Source organism: Lathyrus oleraceus, chromosome 3 (genome assembly GCF_024323335.1).
Source record: "Lathyrus oleraceus cultivar Zhongwan6 chromosome 3, CAAS_Psat_ZW6_1.0, whole genome shotgun sequence".
Lineage (NCBI taxonomy): Eukaryota > Viridiplantae > Streptophyta > Magnoliopsida > Fabales > Fabaceae > Lathyrus > Lathyrus oleraceus.
In genome coordinates this window covers 519,923,730-519,933,948 of record NC_066581.1, presented here as the reverse complement: position 1 = coordinate 519,933,948, position 10,219 = coordinate 519,923,730, and the positions used below count along the sequence as shown (strand labels likewise).

General features: G+C 37.8%; 3 protein-coding genes across 3 annotated transcripts; 2 read left to right on the top strand and 1 right to left on the bottom strand.

The window, feature by feature from the left end:
- The first annotated feature begins 212 nt into the window (after nt 1-212).
- LOC127128604 (cyclic nucleotide-gated ion channel 2) lies at nt 213-4,204 on the top strand. The gene is made up of 8 exons (XM_051057972.1): nt 213-487; nt 578-1,232; nt 1,786-2,001; nt 2,089-2,405; nt 2,591-2,702; nt 2,922-3,158; nt 3,388-3,474; nt 3,584-4,204. The coding sequence occupies exons 1-8, from the start codon at nt 462-464 to the stop codon at nt 4,067-4,069; spliced, it is 2,136 nt and encodes a 711-aa protein (XP_050913929.1). The 5' UTR covers nt 213-461; the 3' UTR covers nt 4,070-4,204.
- A 33-nt stretch (nt 4,205-4,237) lies between these two features.
- LOC127128605 (phosphatidylinositol 3,4,5-trisphosphate 3-phosphatase and protein-tyrosine-phosphatase PTEN1) lies at nt 4,238-7,636 on the top strand. The gene is made up of 8 exons (XM_051057973.1): nt 4,238-4,622; nt 5,221-5,545; nt 5,652-5,828; nt 6,114-6,227; nt 6,418-6,606; nt 6,695-6,931; nt 7,048-7,149; nt 7,249-7,636. The coding sequence occupies exons 2-8, from the start codon at nt 5,261-5,263 to the stop codon at nt 7,399-7,401; spliced, it is 1,257 nt and encodes a 418-aa protein (XP_050913930.1). The 5' UTR covers nt 4,238-4,622; nt 5,221-5,260; the 3' UTR covers nt 7,402-7,636.
- Nucleotides 7,637-7,720: 84 nt separating this feature from the next.
- Nucleotides 7,721-9,871, bottom strand: LOC127128606 (uncharacterized). Its single transcript, XM_051057974.1, has 5 exons — nt 9,204-9,871; nt 8,692-8,830; nt 8,470-8,531; nt 8,238-8,376; nt 7,721-8,148 (listed from the first exon to the last, which is right to left on the bottom strand). The coding sequence occupies exons 1-5, from the start codon at nt 9,806-9,808 to the stop codon at nt 8,020-8,022; spliced, it is 1,074 nt and encodes a 357-aa protein (XP_050913931.1). The 5' UTR covers nt 9,809-9,871; the 3' UTR covers nt 7,721-8,019.
- Between the last annotated feature and the right edge of the window lie 348 nt (nt 9,872-10,219).

Sequence of the window (10,219 nt, the reverse complement as noted above, 5' to 3'; positions counted from 1 at the left end):
ATGATGGGATTAAGTAACCACTGTTTTTAAAATCGGGTTGTAAGCACTGCATCTCTACAGAAGTAGTCAAAAACAAGACAAGAGTGGTCCCAAAATTATAACACAAAACGGCAAATAACAAAAAAAAACATTGTGGGAACGTAAGTAGTCACAAACGGACACATGCAACACCAACGTTATATAACCCCACACACACCCTCTCTCTTTTCAAAAAAACACTAGCATCCATTCTACGTTGCGTAACCGTAAGAACCAGTTCTATTTTTTTCACTTCACCAAATTCACATGCAAAATCAAACTCATCTTCATTACATTTACATTATCTTATATGCATTTATACACACACACACTCACTCTTCATTTTCCAACATCATGTGCTCTTCACTCTCTCACTCTTTTCTATCTAACTAACTCTTTCAATCTCTCCCTTCTCCCATGGTTCTCACTCTTCATCTTCAATCATGTCCACCTTCTCCTCTCTTCCTAGGTATACAAATTTCCTAGAGTGTTACAATAATTTTTTTTGTAGTATTATACTACTATGATTAAGTTTTTCAAATTTTAATATTTTTTATAGGTGGATTGGTGGAAAATTCTTGGAAAGGAATCCTAAGAGCACAATTAACAATATTGGTGATAGTAGCGACGACTCTGGAGTTGTCGTCGTAGCTGACGACAACCCAGTGACCAGCTTGGTGGAGTGTTACGCCTGCACACAAGTAGGTGTGCCGGTGTTTCACTCCACAAGCTGCGATAGTGGTCATCAGCCGGAATGGGAAGCATCAGCAGGGTCTTATCTAGTTCCAATCCAAAACCGTCCCGGAAAATTCGCTAGAGCGGTTGCGAGGGCAAATTGGGGACCGTTAGGAACGGTTTTAGATCCAAGGAGCAAGCGCGTGCAACTATGGAACCGCGCGTTGTTGTTGGCGCGTGGCTTCGCGTTGGCGATTGATCCGTTGTTTTTCTACGCGCTGTCGATCGGGAGAGAAGGTTCGCCGTGTTTGTATATGGACGGTGGTTTGGCGGCGATTGTCACGGTGGCGCGTACGTGTGTTGATGCTGTGCATTTGTTTCATGTGTTGTTGCAGTTTAAGTTGGCGTACGTTTCGAGAGAATCGCTTGTTGTTGGGTGTGGGAAACTCGTGTGGGACGCACGTGCCATTGCTTCTCATTATCTTCGATCTTTCAAAGGTTTTTGGTTTGATGTTTTCGTTATCCTTCCAGTGCCTCAGGTAAAAAATTAATTTTAAAATAAATTAATCAATTAGTTAAATCAGTTTATTTTTATTATATTATATAAGTAAAGAATAAACAATAGATGTTGGATTTAGATAGAGTTTACTTTTATTAGTTTATAATTTATTTATACTCTTGAATTGATAGTTGAGTCTACTTTTATAAGTCTAAAAGTTTTGAATCATTATTAATGAGTAAATATTACCGGTACTCTAAAAAGCAATTTTAAAAAAATGAAAAATATTTTTTTTATCTTTAATCATTTTAAACGTGGTTAAATGTTTTTTTTTAAGGATAATTGTGGAAGATATTTTAGTTTGTATCAATGATTAATTAATTTTTTTCATTATATTAGAAGAAAATTGATTTCGAGAATTTTGAAAATTTGAGATTTTATATAAAAAATATTTGAATAAATGTAAAGTTGTATAAAAATACGAACGCATTTATCATTTTAAATTATATTAAATGATTAATCGCCGTTTAATGCCGCGGCAGGAATTTAAAATTTTGAATGATAGTACTTAAAAAATCTTGTTTTGTTTGCAGGCTGTGTTTTGGCTAGTAGTACCAAAATTGATAAGAGAAGAGAGGATTAAAATCATTATGACAACAATGCTATTGATTTTTTTGTTCCAATTTCTTCCTAAAGTTTATCATAGCATATGCATGATGAGAAGAATGCAGAAAGTCACAGGCTACATCTTTGGCACCATTTGGTGGGGATTTGGACTCAATCTCATTGCTTATTTCATTGCTTCTCATGTAAGCAAGCCTCACAATGCTAAAACATGTTTAGAATGGCTTATACATAAGTGCTTATATGATAAACGCGTATACTATAACTTATAGGTTGCTGGAGGGTGTTGGTATGTCCTTGCGATTCAACGCGTTGCATCGTGTCTCCAACAGCATTGTGAAAGAACTGTCGGATGCAATCTCTCTCTGTCGTGCTCGGAGGAGGTGTGCTATCAGTCGATATTACCACCAGGAACCATTGGAAATCCATGCGGTGGAAACTCAACAATGATGATGAGTAAGCCTGTGTGCTTAGATGTTCAAGGACCTTTCAAATATGGGATTTACCAATGGGCACTTCCGGTTATATCAAGCAATTCCTTGGCTGTTAAGATTCTTTATCCGATTTTTTGGGGTTTGATGACCCTCAGGTAACTTAATCAATAAAAAATACTTAAGTACTTATATAGATAAGCGCTTATGCGATAATCACTTTGTTGAATCTGAGTTAGACACTGACATGTGTTTGATATTAGACGTGACTTAAATATGATGTGTCGGTACATAGATCATAATCGAGCGTATATGTTTTTCTAATCCCTACTAATTCTTGCAGCACTTTTGGAAATGATCTTGAACCTACAAGTAACTGGCTAGAAGTGATTTTCAGCATATGCATTGTTTTGAGTGGATTACTACTTTTCACTTTGTTGATTGGTAACATTCAGGTATCTAAAGTAGATTATTTATATTCACCGCAAGTGATTATGAAAAGATGAAAATTTGATCGTTTGCGGTCTTCGGCTTTAGTCTGTATACCGTTGGATAAGAGAATCTCTTTCTTAATTTAACGGTGTACAATTGACTACACCATAAAGCCGGCCGCAGAAGATCGTGTGCACTTATTGCGGTCTAAGTCTAACAATGAGACCATTCCTACTATGAAGGTATTTTTACATGCTGTCATGGCGAAAAAGAGAAAGATGCAGCTGAGATGTCGCGACATGGAATGGTGGATGAGGAGGAGGCAGTTGCCGTCGCGATTAAGACAAAGAGTTCGGCATTTTGAACGTCAGAGATGGGCGGCCATGGGAGGAGAAGATGAGATGGAACTAATCAAAGACTTGCCTGAGGGTCTACGGAGAGACATCAAGCGCTATCTTTGCTTGGACCTCATTAAAAAGGTAAGAAACATATAAAAACTTGCAAGGTCTCAGGTTCGAATCCCGCTAGGTGTTAACAATCTCTGTAATGGACCAGTCTATATAGAACTTTGCTCTGGCTTTAAATGGACCCCCGCTAGTGGATAGTGGGATTGGTCCCCTTGAGTTAGTCAGACGGTCGCAAGACCAGATACCAAGCTCTCAAAAAATAAAACTATCTAAACAACTTTTCTTGATGTTTGTTTGACAGGTACCATTGTTTCACAACTTGGATGATCTTATTCTTGACAACATTTGTGATAGGGTGAAGCCCTTAGTCTTCTCTAAAGACGAAAAGGTATTAATGATATCATCATATGAACAATTGAAACATTCCATTTAGAAAAGAAAAAAAAAGGACTTCAAAATGACCATGATGATTGTTTAACTCTTTGATATCCTTACAGATAATTAGAGAAGGCGATCCTGTACCGAGGATGGTATTCATTGTTCGCGGACGCATTAAGCGAAACCAAAGTCTAAGCAAAGGCATCGTAGCAACTAGTGTCCTCGAACCAGGAGGATTTTTAGGTGACGAACTACTTTCTTGGTGTCTAAGACGCCCTTTTATCGACCGGCTTCCAGCCTCCTCAGCCACATTTATCTGTCTTGAATCAACAGAAGCATTCGGTCTTGACGCTCAAAACCTGAGGTACATAACCGATCATTTCCGGTACAAATTCGCAAACGAGAGACTAAAGAGAACGGCGAGATACTACTCGTCGAATTGGAGAACATGGGCTGCTGTCAACATTCAACTTGCATATAGACGTTACAGGCAGAGGACTAGAGGTCCAGTGACTCCTGTAAGGGACAATGGTGGCAGCGAGCGTAGGCTCTTGCAGTACGCTGCAATGTTCATGTCAATTCGGCCACATGATCATCTTGAATGATGAAGTCTCTGCAACGGCATCATAATCACAATTTCGACCGCATTGGCCGTATTTTTTCACAACATAAAGTTTCGCAGTGTAACCGCAATTTAAAACCGTGTGATAAACTAGTGTCCATGATTGGTTCTATTTTTATTTATTGGTTTTATTATTTCGAGATTTAAAATGTTCGAAATTGAAAACAGATTTTGTAAGTAATTTTAAGAAATAAATTTATTAACGAAAAAAACACAAAAACATTAGATACCATTTCCTAAGATAACGGTTTCGGTTGTAACCAAATTTGGAAATATTGGTTGGAAGTGAGGTTATCATTACATCTGAATATAGCAAATCATATCTGCCAATCCCCTTTCCATTTTTTTCTCTCTCTTACACCAACCTATCATCACAACATGGATCAACAATGTTCTAATCATCATCATCATTATCACCTTTCATTTCATTATTCTCTGGGGCCTCCTGAATTTTTTTGGAGCCCTGGATTTTTCTTTTTTCTGCTTTCTTAATATTGAGAGTCACTAATCTGCTACTACATGTTCAGATTAATTAGGTAATGTATCTGTCTTTCATTTGTTGTTTTTTCTCAAAAGGGTCTATGAAAAATTCAATCTTTGTTAATAGAAGACATCTTAGAACAAGAAATGTGCAAATTTTGATGTATCTTTTACCAAATTTCATATGCAATTTTTTATTGATACTTTAGAGGATGTAATGAGATGGATGTGGTCAAAATTGAAGTTGTGATGTTGTTGCATAGATCTAAAAAATTTCATTATGCAGACCGCAATGTGGTTATGGAAAGTTCAAAAAGTTTGATGCTGCGACGATTTAAAACCATGTTACTTAAATTTACAGTCTGCAATTGCAATTACTGCACTATATCAGCCACATTTGGCCGTATTTTACCATATACCGCAACCATAATTCAGAATCATGGTTCAATCAAAATGGAGCCAAAACTTTTAGTTTTTGACATTTCACCGCTGTAGAACCGACAACCTCTGGATAAAAGTGTCTCAGTGTCTGTGTTACGTGTCAGTGTCCATATCGTGTCTGATGTCTGCGTTCGTGCTACATTAAATTTCACAATCTTTTAGACAAAACTATGTGGCTAACCGTAATGAATTATTTTGTTGGTGTTGTGACAGGTACCTTATTGTTGGTGTGGAACCTGGCATATCAACCTAAATGGGGTTGAATCAAACAAAGCAGGGACCACCCAAAATCAATAGTCCAACAAGTTTGGAAATACATCATCGCATGATCCATTACCTTACCAAGAATTTTATTCGTAACTTGGTATCTAAGCAAAGGAGAAGAATTCTTATTGCTGGCTATGATCTTGACATGTCCTATATCACAGATAGAGTTTTGGCAATGTCATTTCCTGCAGAACGTATGAGAGCAGTGTACAGAAATCCTCTCTGGCAGGTTAAATCTGTGTTGGATATGAGACATCATGAACATTATAAGGTGTGCAAGTTTATTACTTGTGTCAACGAGTCAATGTCGATGTCGTGTCTGTGTCCGTGTTGGTGTCAGTGTTTGAGAATAAGTATACCACTTTTGAAATTTTCAGGTCTATAATCTGTGTATAGAAGAAAGCTATGATCCAGCACACTTCTATGGTCGAGTGGAAGCATACCCTTTTGATGACAATCATGTGCCACCTCTTCATATGGTTAAAGATTTCTGCGAAAGTGTAGATTCATGGCTGTCAAATGACCCAAGAAATATTGCTGTTATTCATTGCATGGTATGAGAATCAGAATTTGAATCTTAGCTGGAGCAATTATTTACTAGACTAATTATTTACCAGACTTAGGTTTCAAAGTTGCTTCAGCTAAGATTTAATTCTTAGCTGGAGCAAACTCGCTATTTTATCACTATATAACTGATTACGAAAGTGAGATGGTGTGTCAAAACAACAGATGTTACTGTAAAACTAATTGACGCTGACGGTGCATATCCGTTAAAATCGTAACTATAACCAGTTACATATTTTCTTTCTCACTCGTATTTTTCGATTCCAATAATGCAGGCGGGTAAAGGTAGAACTGGTTTAATGGTGTCAGCATACCTAACTTATTGCGGCATGTCAGCAGATGATGCTCTTCAATTATATGCAGATAGAAGAACAACAAATAATGAAGGAGTAAGTTAATGTTAGGTATAATTCCAACAATTTGAAATGTAAATTTATCTCCATCAACGTGCATCGTCGGTAGAAATATGTTTTACACTGTTAATCAATCAGAACTGACTATATGTGAGTTTGGAAGTAAAGTTTTTTTAATGATTTAACGATTATGACTACGTTCGACTGCATTTTTACATTGGATTAGGTATCAATACCGAGCCAACGTCGTTATGTAGGGTATTGGGAAAGTATGCTTTCTGTCCCTAGAGGAATTGGATACGAATCTCCGAGTGTGAATTTGCCTCAACCATGTAGCAGAGAATTACGGCGAATCCGATTGTACGATACTGCAAACATCGACACAGTTTTCTTCGTTATATCAGAACTGCAGGAGGTTAGTTTCTCCTCAAATTTAACCACAAATCGTTTTCGTTACCTCATCTGGTTGAAAGTTCGTGTTCTTCCATTTCGTTGTTCGACAGATTCCGAACCAGGTCTACCGTCCAGCCATCGAGATTTGTAGGAGCTGCTGTAGAGAGATTAAGAAAGGTTATCAAAGAACAAACAGTCCGCGCTATTATATTTCTATTCCCGAAGGTGACGAAGATGGAAAACAATCGGAAATAGAAGAACCTCGTGTCGTAGTTCAAATGGATACTGAAACTCCTGCGATATACCAGAAATCTTGTTTGGATCATTATTTTGATAAACCTATACAGGTAAGTTACAAGTTTCTACCGAACATAATACAAAAAATTTCGAGTAAGCCTTTTAATTTGCTTCCTAAACTATAGAAATGTAATTCGAAGTCGATAAACTATTCTCAATCTATCAGGTAACGGGAGATGTTCGTGTGATATTCTATGAGAAAATGATCGGAGGCCGTCTTTTCTACTGCTGCTTTAATACAGCTTTTATTAGGAACGGCTTACTACAGGTAACCTCATCCTTCTCAGCGTTAATCGATTTCAGCCATTGATTTGAGATTGATCGACTGGTGAATTCGTCTCACTTTTGTAACTAATTTGTTTTGCAGCTCACAGTACAGGATTTGGACAAAGTTGGGAAGAAAGGAAGATCGATTTGTGGACCTACCTTCTGCGTCGAGTTATTGTTTGGACCTGCGAACACGGGATATACGTCTTCAAATATATCCCTAGGCGAAAATTTCACCGATGATTCATTATAAAAAATACATGTCATGTCATGTCCATTCGGAAAATAATATGAAAGGTCATGTCCGATTCTTTACGCAACTTGTTGTAATATATTTCCTGCAAAACGATCCCGACGACGAGAGTCCCTTACTGTGCTTTTGTAATTTCATAGCTGTCTTCTCGTCCACTTTTTCATTGGCGAAAGGCCTAAGTGTAATTTTTGTATTGTTTATTGATTGAATAGCATTTTGCAGATAATTCGGATGAGAGCACTGTAATGGATAACACAAGTTCATCGGTTTTCTAACCGATTTTATTCTGTCATAACCTTATCAGAGAAAAAAGCACCGATAAATAACCTTTTGAACTTCCTTGATTATAAACTACAATACAAACTGTTGTATGACAAAATGAATCGAACTAGGAACACAAAATCCTTGTCCTTGTGACTCGGTAATACCTAAAAACTCAACTAAAAAACAGTTTTGCAATTATATCGCGAGTTTCCATTGTTGTGATTAACACCTGCGCACCATGCTTCGGTTAATGCAAAGTAAAATCTGAATCAGGGTGATCTAGTGCTTGCCTGTCTCCATGTTAAGAATGCGCGAACATAAAATTAGAAGTAGCTTAGTTTCCTGTGAATGGTTCTACGTCAATAATGCCGCCTTGCGCTTTGCGTAATCTTCAACAACACCGATCGCGCTATTGCTATGACGCAGTGAAAACTCTGCTAGAAGAATTTGTCTTTCTTCTACTGTCAAATCGCCGTGCTGGCCCTGCAACCGTAGTGAGAAATTCAGACTTCGCTAAAAACACAAACGAGATGCGGCGATAGTGCAATAACGTTGCAAAATAAGATCATTACCGTTCGAGAAATTCTATCACAAACAGCATGGTGCATGAGGATTCCTGCAGCAACTGAAACATTGAAAGAGTCCACCATCCCTTTCATCGGAATACTGCAGTGTAAATCTGACATTGCCAACGCCTCGTCGCTAATACCCCTGCAAAAAAAAAAAACACGAGTCTCATCGAAAAGTGAAACCAAGTTACAAAATAGAACAAAACATTTAAAGTAATAGTTTAAGATTCTTAACCTATTTTCGTTCCCGACTACGATTGCAGTTGGACAAGACCAATCCATGTCATAAATAGAAACCTATACACCGCAAGAAAAGGTTAGTCAACTTCATTGTCCGAAAAACATTTGCACTTACGCATAAGCAAGTAGAACGCATCGATACATGGTTACAGGTTGAATTGAACACGATTTCTCGGGATATTTATAAACTAACAAAAGTATTAGAGACGAATAATACCGCGTCTATTCCAACATGAGTCGTGGCAATTCTATAACCACGCGATTTCAACGTTTCAAAGCATTCCTTTGTAGAGCCCCACAGTTCAATGTCCAACCATTTCTCTGCACCCATGCTTACATGCCGATTGTCCTTATACCTGCAACAAAGAACACAGGTTAGACATTGCAATCACGTTTTGCTCAACTTCATTTCAATTACGATTAACGAAATTCAAATTCATAATCGAGAAAAGTTTTGTTCTTGACAACAATAATATTTTAACCATAAGTCTCATTAAGACAGCTCAATTGATAGCTGTATAGGAAATCGGATGCACGGGCGCGAGTTCGTACCCGCAACATCCCAATTTGTTCATCTTTAATAAGGTGGAATGCAGAATCATTTCTACTCGAGAAGAGCCACAAACATGTCAAAATCAATTCTAAATGCTTCAACAGTGAATTCAAATGCAACAAATTAAAGAACCAAAAAAATGACATTTTCAAATTTCACCTCAACAATGTAAACACCTTTTGTTAGCTTCACTAGAAACAACATGAACAGATTGAACACCGAGAGCATCAGCAGATCGAAAAGCAGCAGAAACGTTACCGAAATCACACAGCCCTTCCACCACGAGACAAACCGAGTAGCTTCGGTTCCGAACCGCGTTCCCGAACCTAAGCTTCCTCGACTCCGAAAGACAAGGGTCAACAGCTTCAATAACTTCGTCGCTGGTAAGTTCGTAACCGTTCTCGCACCTGAAGCTGTCTAGGTAAGGGAACCACCGAGGCTGAGGCTCGTGAAGAAGAGGCTTTCGGTTCATTTTCATGATTGCGGTGACTCCTTCGCCGTTTGTGAGGATGTTTTGGATTTTGTCCTTCGATTGTGGCTCTTCTGTTTGCGGCTCTTCTATGGATGAAACGACGGCGGTTTGAGATGAAATGTAACATCGTGAGGTGGATTTGTGGTGGTGATGACGGAGGTGGAGGAGAGAAGAAGGAGGAGGAAGAAGAGTGAGAGTGGATTTGGATTTGAATTTGAAGGAGGAAGAGAGTGATGAACAGAACATGGTTTTGCAACTACTCATCTTGATGTTTTGTTCTTCCTTTGATTCATTTGGATAATAAACCATATACAAATCCTCTCCGGACCCTCTCTCATGTTTTGAATGTTGCTACAATCTTAGTCATCTATTCAGTAACTAATATTGATTATTTTTTATATTTGATCAAAATGGGTGGTTGAAATGGAGCAGGATCATTCAGCCACTGCCGAGGGTCCAAGTCCTTCCTCAAATGGTCTTTGCATTTAGTTTTTCTGAAAAAAAACATTAACTTTTACCTAGGTGATATTCCCCGAATCTGACATGGCTTTTTTTATTTATAATATATTATTTTTAATTAGTAATATGAAACATAATTCATTCATTTCAAATCACAGAAATCTCTTTATTCACTCTTCAATCAAGCCGACAAATGCAAAATCCCTAACCATTCTCTGCATTTTTCTCACTTTCGCTTCCGTTATTGATTTTCTATTTTTG